Here is a 26,810-nt window from a genome sequence, read left to right as displayed (position 1 = left end):
AGACAAGGCTTGGGTCATACAACACGCGAGAGACAAGGCTTGGGTCATACAACACACGAGAGACAAGGCTTGGGTCATACAACACAAGAGAGACAAGGCTTGGGTCATACAACACAAGAGAGACAAGGCTTGGGTCACTCAACACACGAGAGACAAGGCTTGGTTCATACAACGCACGAGAGACAAGGCTTGGGTCATACAACACACGAGAGACAAGGCTGGGGTCATGCAACACACGAGAGACAAGGCTTGGTTCATACAACACATGAGAGACAAGGCTTGGGTCATACAACACACGAGAGACAAAGCTTGGGTCATACAACACAAGAGAGACAAGGCGTGGGTCATACAATACACGAGAAACAAGGCTTGGTTCATACAACACAAGAGAGACAAGGCTTGCGTCATACAACACAAGAGAGACAAGGCTTGGGTCATACAACACGAGAAACAAGGCTTGGGTCATACAACACACTAGAGACAAAGCTTGGTTCATACAACACAAGAGAGACAAGGCTTCGGTCATACAACACAAGAGAGACAAGGCTTGGGCCATACAACACACGAGAGACAAGGCTTGGTTCATATAACATAAGAGAGACAAGGCTTGGGTCATACAACACACGAGAGACAAGGCTTGGTTCATACAACACAAGAGAGACAAGGCTTGGTTCATACAACACAAGAGAGACAAGGCTTTGGTCATACAACACACGAGAGACAAGGCTTGGTTCATACAACACAAGAGAAACAAGGCTTGGTTCATACAACACAAGAGAGACAAGGCTTGGTTCATACAACACAAGAGAGACAAGGCTTGGGTCATACAACACAAGAGAGACAAGGCTTGGGTCATACAACACACGAGAGACAAGGCTTGGTTCATACAACACAAGAAAGACAAGGCTTGGTTCATACAACACACGAGAGACAAGGCTTGGGTCATACAACACAAGAGAGACAAGGCTTGGGTCATACAACACACGAGAGACAAGGCTTGGTTCATACAACACAAGAGAGACAAGGCTTGGTTCATACAACACAAGAGAGACAAGGCTTGGGTCATACAACACACGAGAGACAAGGCTTGGTTCATGCAACACAAGAGAGACAAGGCTTGGGTCATACAACACACGAGAGACAAGGATTCGGCCATACAACACACGAGAGACAAGGCTTGGTTCATGCAACACAAGAGAGACAAGGCTTGGTTCATACAACACAAGAGAGACAAGGCTTGGGTCATACAACACAAGAGAGACAAGGCTTGGGTCATACAACACAAGAGAGACAATTCTTGGGTCATGCAACACACGAGAGACAAGGCTTGGTTCATACAACACAAGAGAGACAAGGCTTGGGTCATGCAACACACGAGAGACAAGGCTTGGGTCATACAACACAAGAGAGACAAGGCTTGGGTCATACAACACACGAGAGACAAGGCTTGGGTCATACAACACAAGAGAGACAATTCTTGGGTTATACAACACAAGAGAGACAAGGCTTGGGTCATACAACACAAGAGAGACAAGGCTTGGGTCATACAACACAAGAGAGACAATTCTTGGGCTATACAACACAAGAGAGACAAGGCTTGGGCCATACAACACAAGAGAGACAAGGCTTGGGTCATACAACACAAGAGAGACAAGGCTTGGGCCATACAACACATGAGAGACAAGGCTTGGGTCATAAAACACAAGAGAGACAAGCCTTGGGTCATACAACACAAGAGAGACAAGGCTTGGTTCATACAACACAAGAGAGACAAGGCTTGGTTCATACAACACAAGAGAGACAAGGCTTGGGTCATACAACACACGAGAGACAAGGCTTAGTTCATACAACACAAGAGAGACAAGGCTTGGTTCATACAACACAGGAGAGACAAGGCTTGGGTCATAAAACACAAGTGAGACAAGTCTTGGGTCATAAAACACAAGAGAGACAAGGTTTGGTTCATAAAACACTAGAGAGACAAGGCTTGGGTCATAAAACACAAGAGAGACAAGGCTTGGTTCATAAAACACAAGAGAGACAAGGCTTGGGTCATAAAACATAAGAGAGACAAGGCTTGGGTCATAAAACACAAGAGAGACAAGGCTTGGGTCATAAAACACAAGAGGGACAAGGCTTGGTTCATACAACACAAGACAGACAAGGCTTGGGTCATACAACACACGAGAGACAAGGCTTGGGTCATAAAACACAAGAGAGACAAGGCTTGGTTCATACAACACAAGAGAGACAAGGCTTGGGTCATAAAACACAAGAGAGACAAGGCTTGGGTCATACAATACAAGAGAGACAAGGCTTGGGTCATACAACACACGAGAGACAAGGCTTGGGTCATAAAACACAAGAGTGACAAGGCTTGGGTCATACAATACAAGAGAGACAAAGCTTGGTTCATACAACACAAGAGAGACAAGGCTTGGTTCATAAAACACAAGAGAGACAAGGCTTGGGTCATAAAACACAAGAGAGACAAGGCTTGGGTCATACAATACAAGAGAGACAAGGCTTGGTTCATACAACACAAGAGAGACAAGGCTTGGGTCATAAAACACAAGAGAGACAAGGCTTGGGTCATAAAACACAAGAGAGACAAGGCTTGGGTCATACAATACAAGAGAGACAAGGCTTGGTTCATACAACACAAGAGAGACAAGGCTTGGGTCATAAAACACAAGAGAGACAAGGCTTGGGTCATACAATACAAGAGAGACAAGGCTTGGTTCATACAACACAAGAGAGACAAGGCTTGGGTCATAAAACACAAGAGAGACAAGGCTTGGGTCATACAATACAAGAGAGACAAGGCTTGGTTCATACAACACAAGAGAGACAAGGCTTGGGTCATAAAACACAAGAGAGACAAGGCTTGGGTCATACAACACAAGAGAGACAAGGCTTGGGTCATAAAACACAAGAGAGACAAGGCTGGCTCCTTGAGCTAAGACAACAGATCAGTGACACAGTATTATCTACCAGACATCTTGGATGCCATATACCGGTGCCATAGACAACAAAGGAGAAGTTTGAGTGAAGATATGTCCGCACTACTGTCCTCTGACCACCCACATGTTACACCTACAAGAAGCAAAGTCGGAGTTTTTAATGCATCATTTAGAAACCACCTGTCTAGTGTTTTGTGCTACATCACTATATGCAACTTGTTGACCCTTGTTCTCTCCATCTTCAATGATTTACTATTGAAGTTTTGGTACTCTTTTCTGTTCACTGCCGTAGGTCACTTCCACCTTCGATTACTATACTTAATAAACACCCAGGAATACCATCTGTTCTGGCCTTAAAAATATTAACCTAGAGTCACACAATTAAGTTTTGTATTTTATTTTCCATGCTTTGATTCAGAAAATTTCCTCGTTATATATTTAAATATTAAATTATTTTTCATATATTTTTTCTAATATTCATTATTCTTTACAGTTATTATTAATCGAGGAGGAAGTGTGTTTCCAAATACTCTCTGAGGGTCTGAAAGGGCAAACATACTCTGACAGCCCAAACCATACCACAGGTGGGGTTTGAACCCACGGTCAGAGGGTCTCAAAACTCAAAACCGTCGCTTTAGCCACTGGGCCAGCTAGCTTAATAAGATTAATCCAAGTAGGTATATTTCTACACCATAGGAAGGTTAACATAGGCACCACTGTGTCCACAAATGCAAACCTTCCTATGGTGTAGAAATATATCTAGTTGGACGAATCTTATTGAAGCTAGCTGGCCCAGTGGCTAACGCGACGGTCTTGAGTTTTAAGACTCTCTGACCGCGGATTCAAACCCGTGGTATGGTTTGTTTGCAATCGTGTCATTACGATTTCGTGAGTCAAACCCTGACAGTTGAATAAACCCCCGAGAAGCATCGATGAAACCTTCCACAAATAATCCGCAAGAGAGTGAGGAATCCAGTATATATAAGCGAAGGGGACAAGTACAGTACCAGGAGAGGTTGAAAAAAAGTAGTGGTAGTAGAAAGTAGAGGGAGTAGTTTAGTGGCACAAGACAGGGGAGTGAAGGGTGAAGAGAGACAAAAGTAATGGTAGTAGCAATAGTTGAAATTGAGTGGTAGTAGCTGGAGAAGTACGGACAGTCTAAGGACAGGAAAATGGAACACTGCAGGGGAGATAAGGACCCACAATGGAACACTGCAGGGGAGATAAGGACCCACAATGCAACACTGCAGGGGAGATAAGGACCCACAGGGGGTTGGACCATATACACAGGAGGGGGCGAGGGAGCAGATGGATAGAAAACACCTAGGCAGAAAAAAGGCAAGCCAGGAAAGAAAAAATAGGAAATAAGAAGAGGTAGGGAAAGGAGGAGAGGAAAGGTTCAGGTCAAGTCAGGAGTGTTCTGAAATTTGGAGCATTTGACACTGTAATGAGAAAGGAATGCATCAACAGAGACAAAACTTTGTGTAACTATAAAAATATACGCTGTAAGGACCTACTTGCAGGTCAGATTTACAATTATCCACTTATTGAAGGACTCCTTCATTGTAGTCTGTACAGACGACAATGAAGCCTCCAGACTCATGGAGAACTAAACAGTGAAGACATTCAGAGACCGACATTTCAACATTTGTCCTTCTTACCTAACAATCTGTCGATGTTTTATGCTACTTAAATATTCACCCATATCTCCTTCTCCTTTCTTGCTGGCGAAAAGTTCTGTTTTTTTTTTTTGTAAAAAGGCTGTACAAGATGGTCACTTCCTTATCAGCTGCTGGCCTGAAGACCTCTGTCGAGGCACAAAACACTTGTGCATCGGTAGACACCATCACACGACTTCTCAACGCCTCTTCAATAATCAAAATCACCTTTTCAAACATCGATATGGTTACCCAAGTGCTTTCTGACGGACCAGCCATCTCAAACTACCATATACATCCACGTCACATAGAACCAGAACGTTTCGCTCATGTCTAACCCTGCTGGAACTGTTACTCTCTCCATCACTCAACGAACGACTGTCTCATTAAAAAAAACTCTGTTCCAACTGCGGAAAAGGTCACGACTTCAAAGCCTGCATCACCACTAATGCCACTCCAACATGCCTAAACTGCAGCCAAAATGCCCCGAGGCCTGGTGGCAAAAGCTCTCGCTTCACACGGTGAGGATCCGGGTTCGATTCCCGGCGAAAGGTGAAAACATTGGACGTATTTCCTTACACCGGTTGTCTATGTTCACCCATCAGTAAAATGGGTACCTGGGTGTTAGTAGACTGGTGTCGGTCACATCCTGGGACAAAACTGACCTAACTTGCCCGAAATGCTCAGCATAACAAGCGACTTTCTATATAGTAGTATGTCATTGATGTCAGCTACGGTCTGTATACCTTGGACATGTACTTGTAGTAAATGAAGTTATTTATTACTAAGTGCTGTCTATGAAAATTAATGAAGCTAAGAAGAAGAGCCCCAAATCACCGACATATACCGCCATAACAAACCTCCAGTCTGACACTACTAGAATTCTTAAGCTGCACGACAATCCTCTCTACCCAGCAACTTGCTCTCTCTACTTCCGGACGCTGCTCCCTCCAAGGTGCTGTATTGCATGGTGTATGCGCACCTTGCTTATGCAGATAACCGCGGCACTTTCAAGAGATAATATAAGAGATAAGATTTCGTTCGGATTTTTAACCCCGGAGGGTTAGCCACCCAGGATACCCCAAGAAAGTCAGTGCGTTATCGAGGACTGTCTAACTTATTTCTATTGGGGTCCTTAATCTTGTCCCCCAGGATGCGACCCACACCAGTCGACTAACGCCCAGGTACCTATTTTGCTTCAAGGTGAACAGGACAACAAGTGTAAGGAAACGTGTCGAAATGTTTCCACCCTCCAGGAATCGAACCCGGGCCCTCCGTGTGTGAAGCGAGAGCTTTAGCCACCAGGCCACAGGCCGTCTTAACAACATGCCTGACTCCAATACAGCTTCATGGGAACACCTTACCTCTCACTCCTCCGTCAAATGCTGACACCATGTACGCTGAGGTCAGTGGTCAGTACGCTGAGGTCAGTGGTCAGTACGCTGAGGTCAGTGGTCACATGTGATCATACCTGTCCAGAGCTGTCTGGGTATTAGCGTGAGGTGTTACGAGCACCATGGCTTGTTGTAGTGTTTTAGAATCTGAGGTTAAAGTGTTGAAGAGGGATGTCCTACTTCTTCAGGAGGAAAATAGGAGGGTGAAGCTTCGCCTAGATGGGTTTGGGAGTGAGTGCGAGATAGTTGGTGCTGGTAAGGAGAAAAATGGTTACCACCAGTGAGAGTGACAGCTGCTTTAAGTGGCAAGTGATTCGCAGTTCAGGAAGAAGGAAGATAAGGAGGGTTAATAAAGAAGATGTGAAGGTAGGAAATCGATTCTCTCTTCTCCAAGACGAATATACTTCAGTGGTTAGTGAGGTTAAAGGTACCTCTGGCTCCCCTGCTAATCAACGTAAGAATATTCTGACTGTTGGAGACTTTCAAGTAAGATATATGGATTGTGCTTTTTGTTAAAGAGATAGAAAAGTCAGACAGAGGGTGTGCCTCCCAGGAGCTGGTGTTGGTGACATAGTCAGCAGGTTGAATAATATTATGTCAGGTAATGGGAACAAGCCCATTATCTCTCTTAGTGCTGGTGGAAATGACATTGGGAAGGGCAGGAGACAGGAGCTACTGGATAAGTACAGGTCACCCATAGAAGTAGTCAAGTCTAAGGGAGGGATCCCTATCATATGTAGCATCTTGCCTAGAAAGGCAGTGGGCAATGAATGGATGTCTAGGGCAACTGGTATAAATTGCTGGCTAGAGAGGTACTGCAAGGAACTTGCAATCCCATTCATTGATAACTGGGACAAATTCTATGGCAATCATGATATGTATGCAAGGGTTAGGGTTCATCTCTTTGGGGCTGGAGTGACTGCATTAGCCAATTCGATTGAGGAGGTAACTGATGACTTGTCTAGGACTTTAAACTTATAGATTATAGAGGTATGGGTGTTTGTGGGAAACAATCAGGCTGCGGTATTGGTGTTGGAAACAGCAGATATTACCAGGATACCTCAGGGATATGTTTAAAAGACAATATTCAAAATAAAGTTCCTAATAGAGGCAAAGCAATTGATCAACAAACAGAGATAGTACAGGGAAACAAGTGACTGGCTTCCTTAATTAAGATTTACTATACAAATAGTAGGAGTCTAAGAAATAAGATACATAACATAAGAACATAAGAAAAGAGGATCACTGCAGCAGGCCTGTTGGCCCAGACTAGGCAGGTCCTTTACAATCCATTCCACTAACAAAACATTTGCCCAACCCAATTTTCAATGCTCCCCAAGAAATAAGGACTGATAACTCTATCCACTCATTTGTGAGCCCCACTCAAATCCAACTCCTCCCACTCATATATTTATCCAACCTAAATTTGAAGCTACCTAAAGTCCTAGCCTCAATAACCCAACAAGACAGACTGTTCCACTCATCAACTACCCTATTTCCAAACCACTACTTTCCTGTCCTTTCTAAATCTAAACTTGTCTAATTTAAATCAATTCCTGCGGGTTCTCTCTTGCAGAGATATCCTCAAGACCTTATTAATATCCCCTTTATTAATACCTATCTTCCACTTATACACTTCGATCAGGTCTCCCCTCATTCTTCGTCTAACAAATGAATGTAATTTAAGAGCCTTCAATCTTTCTTCATAAGGAAGATTTCTAATGCTCTGTATTAATTTAGTCATTCTACGCTGAATGTTTTCTAACGAATTTATGTCCATTCTGTAATATGGAGACCAGAACTGAGCTGCATAATCTAGGTGAGGCCTTACTAATGATGTATAAAGCTGCAGTATGACCTCTGGACTTCTGTTGCTTACACTTCTTGATATAAATCCCAATAATCTATTTGCCCTATTACGTACACTTAGGCACTGCTGTCTTTGTTTAATTTAAGGTTGCTGCTCACCATAACCCCAAAGTCCTTTTCACAATCTTTATGGCTAAGTTCTACATTATTTAACTTATAAGTGCTAGGGTTATGGACATTCCCGAGCTTCAGAACCTTGCATTTATCTACATTGAACTGCATCTGCCACTTTGCTGACCAGGTATTGAGTTTGTCTAAATCCTCCTGAAGTTCCCTGATATCTACGTTTGAATCAATTTTCCTATCTATCTTTGTATCATCGGCGAATTTGCTCATTTCACTAGTAATTCCCTCATCAAGATCATTGATATATATTATGAACAACAACGGGCCCAAGACTGATCCCTGTGGAACGCCACTTGTTACAGATCCCCACTCGGATTTAACCCCATTTATGGACACTCTCTGCTTCCTATCTGTGAGCCATGACTCGATCCACGAGAGCACTTTTTCTCCAATGCCATGAGCTGCCACTTTCTTTAACAGTCTTTGGTGCGGAACTCTATCAAAAGCCTTACTAAAATCTAAGTAAATAATATCAAATTCTTCATCGTGATCAACAGCCTCAAAAGGTTTACTGAAGAAAGTTAATAAATTAGTTTGACAAGAACGGCCTCTCATGAATCCATGCTGAGTATCATTAATCAAGCTATGCTTATCGAGATGGCTTCTTATAATCTCAGCTACAATCGACTCTAGTAATTTGCCTACAATCGAAGTCAGGCTTATTGAGCGGTAATTTGACGGTAACGACTTGTCCCCTGCTTTAAAAACAGGAATTACATTAGCCATCTTCCACATATCAGACATTATGCCTGTTTGAAGAGATAAATTAAAAATATTAGTTAATGGTTCACAGAGTTCCATTTTGCATTCCTTAAGAACCCTCGAAAAAAGCTCATCAGGACCCGGCGACTTATTTTGCTTCGGTCGGTCTATTTGTTTCATAACCATTTCACTAGTGATTGTGATGTTACATAATTTATCTTCTTCTGGCCCAATATAAAAGTTAATTACTGGAATATTGTTAGTGTCTTCCTGTGTAAAAACCGAGAGAAAATAATTATTTAAAATCGAGCACATTTCATTCTCTTTGTCAGTAAGATGCCCATAGTTATTTTTAAGGGGACCTATCTTATCTCTAACTTTTGTTCTATAGACCTGGAAAAAACTTTTTGGGTTAGTTTTCGAATCCCTAGCAACTTTAACTTCATAGTCCCTTTTAGCTTTTCTTATCCCCTTTTTAACGTCCCTCTTAATGTCAATATACTGATTCATAAGATGACTCTCACCTCTTTTGATACGCCTATAAATTCCTTTATTATGCCCTAGTAGATATTTCAGCCTATTATTTATCCATTTTGGGGCATTTCTATTTGATCTAATTTCTTTATACGGGATAAACGATCCCGAATTACTGCCTCCAGCAAGAGGTGCTGTTTGCCCCTCAGGCCCTGAATGTTCCATTGTAGGACCTTGAGGGTGTGATTTGGTACCGAGGTTATTCCATCGCTGTCAACTGTCAACTGCCTCAAATGTTCTAATGAAGAATGTCAGTATATTTGTCAGGCAGGAACGACCTCTCGTGAATCCATGCTGAGATTCATTTATCAAGTTATGCTCTTCATGGTGACTTCTAATAATGTCAGCTATAATTGATTCTAGTAACTTGCCCACTAAAGATGTCAGGCTTATTGGACGGTAATTTGAAGGAGTGGACTTATCCCCTGATTTGAATATAGGAACCACATTAGCCATCTTTCACAACTCTGGGACAACACCGGTAAGGATGGACGCATTAAACACACTCGTTAATGGCTGACTTAGCTCCATCTTGCATTCCTTAAGTACCCTGGAAAAGAACTCATCGGGTCGCGGGGACTTATTTTGCTTCAGTTTGTCTATCTGTTTAATAACCACGTCCCTCGTGATAGTAATATTAGTTAATTTAAATTCATCAGGAACTAAATAATTGTTAATTACTGGAATCTCATTTACATCTTCCTGTGTAAAAACTGACAAAAAATAGTCATTAAATAAGGAACACATTTCCAGTTCGTTATCCGTCAGCTGTCCATTCCCAATTTTCAGAGGTTCTACTTTTTCCTTCACCTTCGTCCTATACACTTGAAAGAACCCCTTTAGATTAGTCTTTGATTCATTAGCAACTCTAATTTCATAGTCACGTTTAGCCTTTCTAATCCCCTTTTTTTACTTCTCTTTTAAGCTGAACATATTGGTCAGTAAGGTTAACCTCTCCTCTTCTGATACGCCTATAAATTCCACTTTTCTCCCCTAATAGATACTTTAGCCTCCTGTTAATCCATTTGGGATCGTTATTATTAGACCTAATTTCTCTCTGGGAAATGTATATACTCTGAGCACCTGATGTACTCTTGGGTATTATTAAGTTTCGCCAAAAAATACATAGGAGAAACATAAATGCAGATCCCTTCATATTCATAAGTATGATCATCGTCAATAAAATCATTAGTTCTACATAACCCCTGTGTGGCGAATCGAGAGTTTGACAGTCGTGTTCATCTTAAGTCATAACATTATAATCGGCAGAACGAAAATCTGGGATTCTTACCGTATTATCATTATTCTTGTATTAACAGTTAATGCTGAAAGTGATGGATTTGTGATCACTTGCGCCAAGCTCTTCAGTGATCTCCAGATTATTTACGAGTATTTCCTTATTTGACAAGACTAGGTCTAGCAAATTATTACTCCTGGTAGGCTCTGTTACACACTGCTTCAGAAAACAGTCCTGAACTGTTTCCATAAAGTCACTGGATTCTAGATTACCTGTCAAAGAATTCCAGTCAATTTGACTAAAGTTAAAATCCCCTACTATCACTATGTTATTGTGTCTAGAAGCCCTAACAATTTCGTCCCAAAGAAGTCTCCCTCTATCGTGATCCAAGCCTGGAGGTCGGTATGTTACACCTAGAATTAGTTTTTCTTGACCCTCTACAAACTCTACCCAAAGAGATTCTGTTACTCTTCCATCTATTTTTATACCTGTTTTTATGCAACAGTAAATATTTTCTCGAACATATAATGCAACTCCTCCCCCCTTCCCATCGCATCTATCCATATGGAAGAGCTTAAATCCTTGAATATTACACTCAGCAATCATATCCCGACTCTTTAAATCATACCAGGTTTCAGTTAATGCAATGACATCAAAGTTCCTAGCACATGCTGCCAAACGTAGTTCATTAATTTTATTTCTTGCACTTCGATTGTTAGCATAAAATACCATCATATGTTTTTTCTTCTGCACATTTTTTTCTATTTATCTTTGTTTTTACACAATTTCTGAAATTATCATTATCCAGAGTTACTCCATGACAGTTACTATTAAGATTCTTAATATCAGAGCATAAGTCAATATATCCATACTCATTATTTATCATTTTTAAACCCATACCTCTAGCTTAAAGTCCTAACAACCCCCTCAACTGAGCTAGCAAGAAAACCCACACCTGCCCTGGATAAGTGAACCCCATCCCTGGCATACATGTCATTTCGGCAAAAGAAGTTGTCCCAGTGTCAATGAATGGTACTGCATTATCCTTACAGTGTTTATCCAGCCAAAAATTAATGCCAATTGCTCTAGACAACCATTCATTATCAACACCTCTTCTTGGCAAAATGCCACATATAACAGGGCGCCCTCCCTTCTTCCTAATTATGTCTATAGCTGTCCTGAACTTTCTAACTAAATCCTCACTTCTACGCTTGCCTACATCATTGCCTCCGGCACTGAGGCAAATAATAGGATTGATCCCATTACCATTCATGATGTCAAGCCGGCTAACACTGTCCTCCATCCCAGCCCCAGGAAAGCAAACCCTCTGTCTCCTACTCCTGTCCTTCAAGCAGAACGCCTTATCTATGTATCTAACCTGGCTATCCCCAACAACAACAATATTCTTACCTTTCTCGGTGTCGTTCGTCGTGACGTTTCCAGTAGTCGACTTACATTCGTCGGGTAGCACAGAGAATGCATTAGATGTTTTCACAGCAGTCTCTTTCTTTTCATCGTTTCTACCTTTCCATTCGTCTTCTTGATCGTCAACTTCGTTCCATGCTGTCCAGCCACTGACCACGTTCCCTTCTTGACCTGAGAACTCAAAACAGGAGGGCGACTACGAATCCTCTTGTTTTCCTCAGTCAATCGCCGTATCTTCATCTTCGCTACCCTCAATTCTTCCTTAAGCTGCTGGTAAAGTTGCTCGGTGGAGGGCATCTTGGTTCAGTCCACGGGGAGCACACAAGACACTTCTTCACAGAGTTAAGTACAGGTCACCACTGACCTGTACTTAACTCTGGAAAGAGAGCATCAAGAAATAGAATTTGTCATCTTGTTGTTCTTCTATGGTATTTTGATGGATGGTTCTATATCAATGAGTCTAGATAGCAGAGAATTAATATCAAGCCCCTTGAGCACAATGACCTGAGCTTCAAGCAGCATAGCCATATTAAACTCCTGGGGCTGAGGAATTCTAAGAAATCTGTTTACCAAACGCTCAATGTGCAAATTAGCCAAAACAGCACTCATAACCTTACAAAGTATTGTAAGCATAGCAAGTCCCCAAAATAGAAGCATTTAAGATGAACACACAACTTTATAAGAAAAACAAATCTTTGGCTGGTAACGTGAAGTTCGTTTCTTCCTTTAATATTTCGACGTTAGACAACGATGGCTTGGGTGAAAGTCTTTTTTTAAATAATATAATAAAAAAATCCTTGCAAATGTTTAGTTATTTGATATTAAGCATCCAGTTAATAGAGAGTTCCTGAATATCTAAAATGGGCCAAGGCTGATCGCGCCTTTAAATCTAGAGAAATGTTTGGCGAAGATATCTGTTAGCTTGGAGTGAAGTATGACCATTTGTCGAGGTAATGAATCTAAGTGCGATGCTTTATTTATGTTTTTTTTTGCGGAGCCCAAAATCTGTGCTGAAATGAGGTTGTCGGGAATGGGATATAAATACTACCTTGTTCAGTTCTTTGGGAATCTAGTAGGATTCAGTTCCAAACTGAAACTTATCAGAAGGAAAAAATAATCTCAGTGCGATAATTCGCACCTACGCCAATAATCATTGTACCTTACACTAGTGAAGAAGCAGTGTGATGTAGAGTAATAATACTTATTCTTTCCTATTGTTAAGTAGTCTCTAGCAACTATTTGTTTTTAGGTAATTGTGAAAATACAATGAAAAACCAGTACTAATAGTAGCAGTTAGTGCTCTAACCACTAAATTTTTAGATCTGCCTTGGGTTCAAATGCTATTAATTTCCTTAGATCTTAACAGATATTATATCGTCACGATTTTCACGTATTAAGTGACATGAGCTTTGATCTCATCGCTGCTACTGTGTGGCAGTGAGATTCGTATTTAAAAACAAGTATTTGTGTACTCACTGGAACTTATGCTAACACCCTCCATTGTATAGAAATATATGCTTAGCGGGACGAACGTTGATGGGTAGAGCAGTGACCTGCTACTTTTACAATTGGTTTAATATAATGTTGTTTAAGTATTGGTTCTTTGAGGAAACAAAATAAATTTGACTTACGTTATGATACCAGAGGACCTTGTACACGTAGGGATGAGCTCTAACATTACACTCGAAGTAAACATCGTCTCCTTCCTTAATGTCTTCTGGACTCAGGTTGCTGCCCATCGCTAGGTACACCTGTGGGGTGTCTGTCACATGAGAAGGAAATAAAGTGGAAGATGAGAGACAATACTTGTATAGTACGAAGAAGAAAAGGAAAAGCTAAATTACATGTCCGTAACTAGCTAAAGAAGATAAAGAGGGGAAAAGAATGATCAAATATGAGGCCAGGAGAGACCTGACACTTTTGAACATACAATTCATTGCTCTTTAACTAGGTCAGCATTAGAAAAAATATGTGAATCTTAATTTTGGGAAAGACTTTGCAATCTGCACATCATGTGATTAAGAAATTATACTTCACATCTTAGCATAACCTACCGTTCAACGTTATTTTAAATTACTATTCATGCAAGGTAATTACTTAAATATAACAAACTACAGAAAACACGTTACTTAAACTACTTACCGGTATCCTTACATCATACATCAGTGTAGTCTACAATGATAGAACTAATACATCTACAATGACTTTACTAATACATCTTCACTCATTTTCTGAAATTTTGCAGAGCAGTGAGACAGTATTTACATTATTCATGTGCTGAGATTAAGACAAGAAAAGCAAGTTCCGTTTTCCAGTCAGACAAGATGCCTTCACTTGTTTGCTGATCCATGCCAACTAGAGTTCAAAATGCAGCGTCATATGTTGCAGCACAGGGCCACTGTAATTGTAGTATAATGGCCTATCAAGGCGGCCCAACCATCAATCTCCTATGTGTACAAATAACCCGCACATAGGAGAGAGAATATTACAACGACGTCTCGGTCCAACTTGAACAATTTATAAAGTCACAATAACAAAAAGAGACAGGGAGCCAGTTTATATATGCAAGCTCAACAGGGACGCGACCAAGGGAGGGAGTAGTGGTGAGGATGGTAGTGGATGTAGTAGTGGTAGTGGAAGTGGAAAGTAGGGAGAGTAGTTTTAGTTCGAAAAGAGACAGAAAGAGGAAGCAAGGGTGAAGGGAGGAAAAAGTAAATGAAGTGACAAACGTATTAGGAATGGTAGTAGAGTAGTAGCAGCAGTAGTAGTAACAGTAGAAGAAATGGTATCAGACAAGAAAAAAGAGCACTGCATGAGAGCTAAGGGTCCAATAGGGGTAGGGACAAAAACACGGGGAAAACTTAAGAACAGAGCACCATAGGTAGAAGAAATAAAAACAAAGGAAGAACAAGGAACAATAGGAAAGGAGCAGAGATAGAGAGAGAGGAGGAAGACAGGATTAAGTTAAGTCACTAGTGTTCTGAAGCTTGGAGCATTTGACAATGTAGTAAGAAAGGATGGCAAACCCACGACTAAGATTCATACCTGGAGAGGGTATATACAAGGAAAGTTGAGTATAAGGGATGATTCAACAAGACGGAGACTGTGAAAGTTAGAAGTAGGGTAAACAGTTTTCACAGAAGACTCATCTTTCCCCTTGATCCAGTCTGAACAGAACTGTTATTTCAGCAGTGGGAGGGAGGGAGGGAGGGAGGGAGGGAGATAGGGATGGAGAGTCAGGGGTCAGGTAGCAGGGAGAAGGGTACATACTCTAGCTACTTGTCCATACATCTTGTTTTACCTTAAGTATCAAACCGAGGCCACTGGGTTTTAGGTTGAATGTTAAGAAGTTAATATGCATGTAACAACTGTCCGAGTGCATCACTTCATGGATGATGACGACCTACCATGTAATTGACACAACAGAAGATGATGTACAAGGCAGCTTGTGAACTCACACTGGACGTCGAGTTTCCACTGGTCCTGCAGCGGCCGGTGGTCTATGACGGGAGACTCAGCCAAACACTTAAGGAACTTGCCACCATCTGAATCACTCGCCACCAGCTGAAGTTTACTCAGGGTGACGTTCCCATTGCTGGCCGTCTGTCCAGGATAAACAAAGATAAACATACAGTCATGCACACACACACACACACACACACACACACACACACACACACACACACACACACACACACACACACACACACACACACACACGCACACACAGTGAGTGCAGACGTGGGTGCACAAGGCTCCGAGAACCTTAGTGTTTGTAAGGCAGTAACTGCTAGCAGTAACCAGTGGTAGTGACAGCGTCAGTGAACAATCCTACGAGTGATAACTAAAGTTATTAGTTAAAAAAAGTCGAGAGGAAGCCTGAAATCATTAATATTTCAAAGTGCCAAACCGTTGTGGGTCTACTAGGCACTGTTGCCACACAGATTCAGACATACAAAGATCAAAGTGAGTGTGGAAGCGGGTGTTCAAGAATTACCAGCGTTTGGTTAACAAGTGAAATGTGGGGCACCATACAGTGAGAGTGAAAAAGTTAATAAGCAAATGGAGAAAGGAAAAATAAAATATACAACAAGGGAAGGTGGCAGTAGTAGGCCTCCTGAGGCAGTGACGTCATAACAAGTTGTGTTCCAGTATACATATAAAGTGAAGTGTATATAATGTGAAGTGTATACTATCATAAGTGAAAAGTGAAATCGCATGAGGAACGCGGGATGTATGAGCATATATGGTTATAAACATCACGGGTGAAAGATCTCCAAAATAGTGATTTAAGGCCTATGTACGACGACTACGTCATCAGCATCTGGCAACTTGTCACCGCACCGCTGCCAGCACAAGTATCACTCATCTATTGTGGTTTGCATGTCGTGGGCTCTGGCTCCTGGTCTTGCATCACTGTTAGATACTGGTCACTCACTCCTGCAAGCTATTACCAGAATTAGAGTAGAAATAGCATAGGTAAAGTGAAGATAGTGTTGACGAGTGTGAGGTGTAGAGCAGACTAGCGAGGTGTAGTGTAGTATTACTACCGGTAGTTATTAGCATCATGAATACTTAGGAAGCTAGGAAGTCCTCTCTCAATGTGAACAAGGAATAGGATAATAGCCAGCAATAATTGATACTTAAATCCAGAAAGGGCAATAAGTGGAGAGAGTAGCATTACTAGGAAAGACAGCTGGGACTAAATTTGAGCCTACACGACAGAGAGGTTTAACGGCTCTTTCAACCACACCACCTACCCCCCCTATCCCTCCCTCCCTCACACACACACACACACACACACACACAAGGGCAGACATTCATAGAACCTTTAGACCCTAGTAGCAATCTCCGTTTTTTATAACCCAGAATTACTGGTATGTATTAGCAGTATCTCCCCCTCACACCTCCCCCATACACACGAATACACACATATACACACATACACACACCTGCACTAGGACAAAATGGTAACTAACTAGGCGAATACACACACACACACACACACACACACACACACACACACACACACACACACACACACACACACACACATGCACACACACACATACACACACATGCACACACACGCACACACATGCACACACACACACACACACACATGCACACACATGCACACACACACACACACACCTGCAAGGTAATCAAGCGGTCACTTTACCCTCGGCCCTCTTTCCCCTCCCTTCCCTTCTAATCCCATACACACACACACCTCCCCCGCTTCTAAGGGTCACTCATCCTTCTCTCCCCCTACCCCCTCCCCCTCCCCTTCCCCCCTTAATCCCATCCCTCTCTCTCTCACACATGCACACACACACATACACAAACACACATACACAAGCACATATACACTTGACACAAACACGTACTCCCCCTTCCACTAACCACCTCTCCCCCTCCCCTAACCACCTCTCCCCATCACCCTAGCCACCTACCCCTCCCCAAACCATCTAACCCCTCCCCCAAACCATCTAACCCCTCCCCCAAGCCATCTAACCCCCTCCCCTAACTGCCTCTCCCCCTCCAATAACCATACTCCCCCTCCCCCATAACTATCCATCCCCACTCCCATTAACCATCTATTCCCCTCCCCCTAACCACCTCTCCCCCTTCCTTTTTTGGAGCAATGGGGGAACCTAGAACTAGGATGAGAACAAGGGGCCTGAAGGATGAATCTGGGAGGAAAGACTGGGAGGCAGAGCTCAAAAAAAGGGAGGAAGACTGGGGACGGAGGCTAAATGAGCTTGCAAGGAAGATGGAGGAGAGGTTAGCAGCAGAATGCAGAAGGTGGAAGCAACATGCCACAGCAGAAGAAAACAAGATACAGAGATTAGAAGTGGAGCTGAGACATCTGAAACAGCATAGAGACAAAGATATTACAGAAGTAGCATCAGCAATGGCTACATCAGACACATACAACGAGTCTGAAGGGAGCATGGAAGCTAAACTGTATGCAGAGGTCCTGTCAAACCCACATGGGGCCAAAACAAAGACAGGGAGCACACTAGGACAGAATGAGAGGTTGGATGAAATTGAAGGAACTAGGACATGTGCAGGGACCTTACAAGACACCTGTGGGGGCCAGGAACAGGTGAGCAGGAAGGACAAACCAATGAGTACAGGGGCCATGGCTAGGGAAGGGACTGAAGGAAGGAACACTCCACGGGAAGGAACTAAAACACCTCAGAGGACGCAATGGGAGTCACAGTGGGAGGTGGAAAGAGAGAGATCAGTTTTTGTCTATGGGCTAGACGAAGCTAAAGGGAAAACTTATGATGAAAGAAAGCAGGAGGAGAAAAAAGCGATTGAAGGTATCATGAAGGTGATAGGCGAGGGGGACATGACCCAGGTGACAAATTTTCGGAGAATCGGGTGGTTCACAAAGAAAAGGAATCGGCCTCTCAAAGCAAGGAGGCAGTGGAAAGGTTTATTCCCAAAAGCAACAGAAACAATGGGAAGACCAGAACGAGCCCCTGGTTTACCCGACGGTGTAAGGAGGCAAAAACAAAGTGCAAGAGAGAATGGAAAAAGTACAGAAGGCAGAGAACACACGAAAATAGGGAGATCAGTCGCATAGCCAGGAACGAGTATGCACAGGTAAGGAGGGAGGCCAAGCAACAGTATGAAAATGACATAGCATCGAAAATCAAGACTGACCCGAAACTGTTGTATAGCCACATTAGGAGGAAGACAACAGTCAAAGACCAGGTGATCAGATTGAGGACAGTAGGTGGAGAACTCACAAGAAATGATCAGGAGGTATGTGAGGAGCTAAACAGGAGAATTAAGAAGTTTTTACAGTAGAGACAGGAAGGGCTGTGGGAAGACAGCACAGAAGGGAACATCAAGAGGGAATATACCAACAAGTGTTGGATGACATACGAACAACCGAGGAGGAGGTGCAGAAGCTGCTAAGTGACCTTGATACCCCAAAGGCGATGGGACCGAACAATATCTCCCCATGGGTCCTAAGAGAAGGAGCTGAGATGCTGTGCATGCCCCTAACCACAACTACCTGAGAAATGGAAGACAGCAAATGTAGGCACCATATTTAAGAAAGAAAACAGAAATGAGGCACTAAACTACAGACCGTGTGTCTCTGACATGTATTGTGTGCAAAGTCATGGAGAAGATTATCAGGAGGAGAGTGGTGGAACACCTGGAACGGAACAAGATTATAAATGAAAACCAGCATGGGTTCATGGAAGGCAAATCCTGTCACAAACCTCCTGGAGTTTTATGACAAGGTAACAGAAGTAAGAAACGAGAAAGAGGGGTGGGTTGATTGCGTCTTCCTAGACTGCAGGAAGGCCTTTGACACAGTTCCCCACAAGAGATTAGTGCAGAAGCTGGAGGATCAGGCGCATATAACAGGGAGGGCACTGCAATGGATCAGGGAATACCTGACAGGGAGGCAGCAACGAGTCATGGTACGTAAGAGGTATCACAATGGGCGCCTGTGACGAGCGGGGTCCCACAGGGGTCAGTTCTAGGACCAGTGCTATTTTTGATATATGCGAATGACATGATGGAAGGAATAGACTCTGAAGTGTCCCTATTCGCAGATGATGTGAAGTTGATGAGAAGAATTAAATCGGATGAGGATGAGGCAGGACTGCAAAGAGACCTGAACAGGCTGGACATGTGGTCCAGAAACTGGCTTTTCGAATTCAATCCTACCAAATGCAAAGCCATGAAGATTGGGGAGGGGCAAAGAAGACCGCAGACAGAGTATAGTCTAGGTGGACAAAGACTACAGACCTCACTCAAGGAGAAAGACCTTGGGGTGACCATAACACCGAGCACGTCACCGGAGGCACACATCAACCAAATAACTGCTGCAGCATACGGGCGCCTGGCAAACCTGAGAATAGCATTCCGATACATTAACAAGGAATCGTTCAAGACACTGTACACTGTGTATGATAGGCCCATACTGGAGTATGCAGCACCAGTCTGGAATCCACACCTGGTCAAGCACGTCAAGAAGTTAGAAAAAGTACAAAGGTTTGCAACAAGGCTAGTCCCAAAGCTCAGGGGAATGTCGTACGAGGAAAGGTTGAGGGAAATCTGACTGACGACACTGGAGGACAGAGGGGTCAGGGGAGACATGATAACGACATACAAGATACTGCTGGGAATAGACAAGGTGGACAGAGATAGGATGTTCCAGAGAGAAGACACAGAAACAAGGGGTCACAACTGGAAGCTGAAGACTCAGACGAGTCACAGGGACGTTAGGAACTATTTCTTCAGTCATAGAGTCGTCAGGAAGTGGAATAGCCTATCAAGTGAAGTTGTGGAGCAGGAACCATACATAGTTTTAAGAAGAGGTATGACAAAGCTCAGGAAGCAGAGAGGGAGAGGACCTAGTAGCGGTCAGTGAAGAGACGGGGCCAGGAGCAGAGTCTCGACCCCTGCAACCACAATTAGATGAGTACACACACACACATACATACACACACACGCACACAAACACACACACACACACACACACACACGCACACACACACACACACACACACACACACACACACACACACACACACACACACACACACACACACACAGGATAAGGAGCAAGACATTACATAGTACTAACGCTTCAGTCAGGAGGTCGCAAGGTGGTAATTGCTGTGATGTATAACCCACCACAGAATAGCAGGAGGCCAAGACAGGAGTATGATGAGAATAACAGAGCGATGGTTGAAACACTAGCTGAAAGTGGCCAGAAGGGCTTATGCGAGCAGGGCAAAGCTACTGATCATGGGTGACCTCAATCTCAAGGAAATCGACTGGGAGAACTTGGAGCCACATTGGGGCCAAGGAACGTGGAGGACTAAGATGATGGAGGTGGTACTGGAAAACCTCTTGTACCAACAAGTAAGGAACACTACCAGAGAGAGAGAAGAGGATGAACCAGTGAGACTGGATCTAGTATTATCCTTGAGTAGTGCAGATATTGAGAATATCTCATGTGAAAGGCCCATGGGGGCCAATGATGACGTAGTTTTAAGTTTCGAATACACAGTAGAGTTACAAGTGGAGGGAGAAGTAGGAAGGGCTGGTCGAATGAAGCCAAACTACAAGAAAGGGGACTACAAAAGCATGAAGAACTTCCTCAGTGTGGTTCAGTGTGACAGAGATCTGGCAGGGAAGTCAGTAGACGAGATGATGGAATATGTGACAACAATATGCAAGGAAGCTGAGTAGAGGTTTGTACCCAAGGGTAACAGGAATAATAAAAATGCCAGGATGAGCCCATGGTTCACCCAAAGGTGCAGGGAGGCCAAAATCAAATGTGCTAGGGAATGAAAGAAGTATAGAAGGCAAAGGACCCAGGAGAATAAGGAGACCAGTCGTAGAGCCAGAAATGAATATGCACAGGTAAGATAGGAGGCCCAAAGGCAATATGAGATTGACATAGCAGCGAAAGCCAAATCTAACCCAAAACTGTTGTACAGCCACATCAGGAGGAATACAGCAGTCAAGGACCAGGTAATCAGGCTGAGGAAGGAAGGAGGGAAGGTCACAAAAAACGACCACGAAGTATGTGAAGACCTCAACAAGAGATTCAAAGAAGTGTTCACAGAGGAGACAGAAGGGCTTCCAGAAAGCCAGAGAGGTGGGGTACACCATCAAGTGTTGGACACAATACATGCAACCGAGGAAGAAGTGAAGTGGATATTAAGCGAGCTAGATACCTCAAAGGCGATAGGGCCGGATAACATCTCTCCATGGGTTCTGAGGGATGGACCAGAGGTGCTATATGTACCCCTAGCAACAATATTCAACACATCTATCGAAGCAGGGAGATTACCTAAGGTATGGAAGACATCAAATGCAGTCCCAGTTTTTAAAAAAGGAAAGAGACATGAAGCACTAAACTACAGACCAGTGTCACTGACATGTATAGTATGCAAAGTCATGGAGAAGATTATCAGAAGAGTGGTGGAACACTTAGAAAGGAATGATCTCATCAACAGCAGCCAACACGGTTTCAGGGATGGGAGATCCTGTGTCACAAACCTGCTAGAGTTCTATGACAGGGTGACAGCAGCAAGACAAGAGAGAGAGGGGTGAGTAGATTGCATTTTCTTGGACTGTAAGAAGGCATTTGACACAGTTCCACACAAGAGATTAGTGCAAAAACTGGAGGACCAAGCAGAGATAACAGGGAAGGCACTACAATGGATCAGGGAATACTTGTCAGGAAAGCAGCAGCGAGTCATGGTACAGAGCGAGGTGTCAGAGTGGGCACCTGTGACGAGTGGGGTCCCACAGGGGTCATTCCTAGGACCAGTGCTGTTTCTGGTATTTGTGAAAGACATGAGGGAAGGAATAGACTCCGAAGCGTCTCTGTTTGCAGGTGATGAGAAGTTGATGATAAGAATTCATTCAGACGAAGACCAGGCAGATCTACAAAGGAATCTGGACAGGCTGCAGACCTGGTCCAGCAATTGGCTCCTGGAGTTCAACGCCACCAAGTTCAAAGTCATGAAGATTGGGGAAGGGCAAAGAAGACCGTAGACGGAGTACAGTCTAGGGGGGGGCAGAGAATACAAACCTCACTCAAGGAAAAAGATCTTTGGGAGAGTATAACACTAATACCACCATTATAGCAGGTTTTCATAATATCCCACCATACCTTGCACACTTCCATACCCCGAGTCTACACCAACCCCTCCTTCCTTCCAAAATACAGTACTGGAAAGGAAGCTGAAGATATGGTACACTAATGCAGAGGTTGAGGAGTGGCAAGAACAAATCATTGAGGCCTCGTGGACATCATAGCACTCACAGAGACAGAGTTCAAGGGGGATAATGGATGCGATCTTTCCAAGTGGATATCAGATCCTGAAGAGAGGAAAGATAGAGGGAACAAAGGGGAAGGAGGAGTTGCACCGTTCATTAAAAGCCAGTGAAGTTTTTAGGAAATGGGAGGATTGAATAGAGTGGGAAGCAGATGACTTCATAGTAGAAATGTTTCAGACCGGGAGTCCAAAGGTGGTGATAGCAGTGATGTACAACCAACCACTGAACAGTAAGAGACTGAAACAAGATATGATAAGAGAGCAATAGAGCAATGGTGGAAACGTTATCCGAAGTGGCTAGAAGAGCCCACACAGGTAGTACAATGTTACTCATCATGGGGGATTTCATTCACAAGGAGACTGACAGGGAAAACTTAGAGCCACATGGGGGACCAGAAATGTGGAGGGCTAAGATGCTGGAGACAGTATTGGAAAACTTCATGCACCAACATGTTAAGGATACAACAAGAGAGAGAGAGGGGCGGATGTTCCAGCAAGGCTGGATTTTCTATTCACCTTGAACAGTTTTAAATATAAGGAATATTACACATGAAAGGCCCCTTGGCTGTAGTGATCAAGTGGTTCTGAGTTTCGGATACCATGTACAGTTAACAATGGAGAATGGGGCTGCACTAGAAAGATAGGAGAGGTCAAATTTCAAAAATGGGGATTATGCAAGCATTAGGCGATTCCTGCATGAGGTGCAGTGAGAAAGAGAACTAGAGGGAAATACAGTAAATCAAATCATGGAATAAGTTATCATAAAGTGCAGAGAGACAGAGGAGAGTTCATACCAAGGGGTAACAGAAAAAAATACGAAGACCAGAATGAGCCCGTGGTTTACCCGGAGGTGTAGAGGCAAATGCCTCATCAGGAGGACAGTGGTGGAGCACCTAGAAAGACACAAGCTTGTAAACAACAACCAACATGGTTTCAGGGAAGGAAAATCCTGTATCACAAACCTACTGGAGTTTTATGACAAGGTAACAGAAGTAAAACAAGAGAGAGAGGGGTGGATAGACTGTATTTTCTTGGACTGCAAGAAGGCCTTCGACACAGTTCCTCACAAGAGGTTAATGCAAAACCTTGAGGATCAGGCACACATAACAGGAAAGGCACTGCAATGGATCATATATTATCTGACAGGGAGGCAACAACGAGTCATGGTACGTGACGAGGTATCAGAGTGGGCACCTGTGACGAGCGGGGTTCCACAGGGGCTCGTTCTAGGACCTGTGCTGTTTTTTGGAAGTTAATGAAGTGAATTTAATCGGTCGAGGATCAGGCAGGACTACAAAGGGACCTGGACAGGCTACAAGCCTAGTCCACCAACTGGCTCCTTGAATTTAACGCCGATAAATGCAAAGTCATAAAGATCGGGGAAGGGCAAAGAAGACTGCACACAGAGTTTAGCCTTGGTGGCCAAAGTTTACAAACTTCACTCAAGGAAAAATATCTTGGGATGAGTATAATATCGAGCACATCTCCTGAGGCACACATTAATCAGATAACTGATTCAGCGTATGGACGTTTGGCAAATCTAAGAATAGCGTTCCGATACTTCAGTAAGGAATCGTTCACAATTCTGTACACCACATACGTCAGTCCCATACTGGAGAATGAAGCACCAGTTTGGAACCCACACCTGGTCAAGAACGCCAAGACTAGTCCCAGAGCTAAAGGGATTGTCCTGCGAAGAAAGGTTAAGGGAAATCGGCCTGGAGGACAGGAGGGTCAGGGGAGACATGATAACGACATATAAAATACTGCGAGGAATTGACAAAGTGGACAAAGGCAGGATATTCCAGACATGGGACACAGAAACAGGAAGTCACAATTGGAAGTTGAAGACTTCTGTGAGTCAAAGGGATGTTAGGAAATATTTCTTCACTCATGAACTGGAATAGCCTAGAAAGTGACGTAGAGGAAGTGGGAACAATACTTAGGTTTAAGAAGAGGTTTGATAAAGCTCATGGAGCAGGGAGAGAGAGAGGACCTAGTAGCAATCAGTGAAGAGGCGGGGCCAGGAACTATGAATCGACCCCTGCAACCACAAATAGGTGAGTACATACACTCACACGCACACACAGACAGGCGGACACACGCTGGCGATTTCATTTGCTAAATAGTTGAATAAATAAGAATCAGAAGACACAAGGAAAGATTACCAATAACTTGTTACGCCGCACTAAACAGCAGCAGCAGAGTGAACCACAAGTACGAGAATAACTGAAATACAATAATAATAGTAGAAACCAAGCAGCCCACAGAGTGAGTTAGACAATACTGAAGCTGCTGCTGCTTTTGTTGCTGTTGTTTGAATGAGGAAATTCTCTTCGACTCTTGAAGCTGAGAAACAGAGAGCAAATTTGGAGGTCAATTTATAATTTTTAATGAGCCAACATGCAAAAGAAACTACAAGAAGGTGGGTTGGGAATGAAACTCGCACATAGTAGAAGGAACTTATGATAACGTTTCGGTCCGACTTGGAACATTTACAAAGTCACTGTGTGACTTTGTAATGGTCCAATTTGGACTGAAACGTCGTCGTGAGCTTCTTTCTCCTATGCACGTGTTATTTGAGTATTCTCTCTCCCTCTGTGTCTGTCTGTCTCTCTCTCTCTCTTTTCACACAGGGTTTGACAAGGTTAAGGATCCCTAGTTCTGTCTGTCTCTCTGTCTGTTTTTCTGTCTGTCTGTCTCTCTGTCTGTCTCTCTGTCTGTCTGTCTGTCTGTCTATATGTCTCTCTCTCTCTCTCTCTCTCTCTCTCTCTCTCTCTCTCTCTCTCTCTCTCTCTCTCTCTCTCTCTCTCTCTCTCTCTCTCTCTCTCTCTCCCTCTCTCTCTCTCTCTCTCTCTCTTTCTCTCTCTCTCTGTCTCTCTCTCTCTCTCTCTCTCTCACTCTCTCTCTCTCCCTCTCTCCCTCTCACTCTGTCTCTCTGTCTCTGTCTGTCTGTCTGTCTGTCTGTCTGTCTGTCTGTCTGTCTGTCTCTTTTTTTTATTTTTTTTACACAGGGTTTGACAAGGTTAAGGATCCCTAGCTTTATTGACAAGCTATTTACAGGTTAAGGATTCCTAACTTTATTGGCAAGCTAAGAGCTGTTACCTACATCAGCTCATTTGAAAGCATTTTTATTGTTATGAGACATACAAGTAGGAAACAGGATGAAGTTGGAGCCATCTGTGGGCCAGCATTTTCATTTGATCAACTGACTTTATCTCGTTGACATCATTATCCTGAACGAATGTGTTCCATACTCGAGTCATCCTGGGTATGTATGATCTCAGATGGAGTGATGTTCTGGAGAAGGGTACAGCCAGAGTGAAGTTGCTGCTTTCTGCCCGTCTTGTGGCATAAAAGCTTGTTTCACGCTGTCCTCGAAGTGGATCCAAGTGTGGTGTTTTGACAATATTGGCGTTGTACATAACAGTAAGGCCACCCACATCTCTCCTATGTTGAAGGCTCTGCTGAAATGACAGATCTATCCAGGATGGGTCCAGGCGAAAGATGAGACGTCTTGCTCTGTTCTCTACTCTGTCAAGCAGTCGCAGATAAGAGGGGGGGCAGGCAAACCAAGAAAGTGGAGCATACTCAAGGTGCGAGCTTACTTGTGCCTCGTACAAGATCTTGCAATCCCTACTGTCAAGCAGATGGGAGATACGGCGAAGTGCTGTAAGCTTCCTGGCTGTCTTGTTTGCAAGATTTACAACATGGTTCTTCATGGTTAGTTTGGAGTCAAATTTCACCCCAAGGATATCAACTTCTTCTCCAGGTGCCAACATCCTTCCATTCATCCTTACTACTGCACCAGCATTACCATCATGGTGCCTAGAGACGATCATCATTTGCGTTTTCTCAGGTGCAAATGTTACTTGCCATCTATTTCCCCAAGCTGATATAGCTCTCAGCTGGTGATTGATGTAGCTTAGAGCAGCTGGCATTTCTTCTCATGGATAAGTGAATGTCAGTGTACAGTCGTACTCACCTAGTTGTACTCACCTAGTTGAGGTTGCGGGGGTCGAGTCCGAGCTCCTGGCCCCGCCTCTTCACTGATCGCTACTAGGTCA

The 26,810-nt window shown here is 43.4% G+C and overlaps 1 protein-coding gene across 1 annotated transcript in view; it reads right to left on the bottom strand.

Moving 5' to 3' along the window:
- LOC128684614 (nephrin-like) overlaps positions 1–26,810 on the bottom strand; it is a 204,281-nt gene that overhangs the window by 91,425 nt on the left and 86,046 nt on the right. The window contains exons 3-4 of the mRNA XM_053770901.2: positions 15,367–15,511; positions 13,540–13,670 (exon numbers count right to left, since the gene is read on the bottom strand). Coding sequence (XP_053626876.2) covers positions 13,540–13,670; positions 15,367–15,511 — 276 coding nt within the window. The remainder of the gene's footprint in view (positions 1–13,539; positions 13,671–15,366; positions 15,512–26,810) is intronic.

This window comes from Cherax quadricarinatus, chromosome 5 (genome assembly GCF_038502225.1).
Source record: "Cherax quadricarinatus isolate ZL_2023a chromosome 5, ASM3850222v1, whole genome shotgun sequence".
Classification (NCBI taxonomy): Eukaryota; Metazoa; Arthropoda; class Malacostraca; order Decapoda; family Parastacidae; genus Cherax; species Cherax quadricarinatus.
Note: the sequence above shows the minus strand (reverse complement) of the source record. Positions and strands in the feature narration are given on the sequence as shown.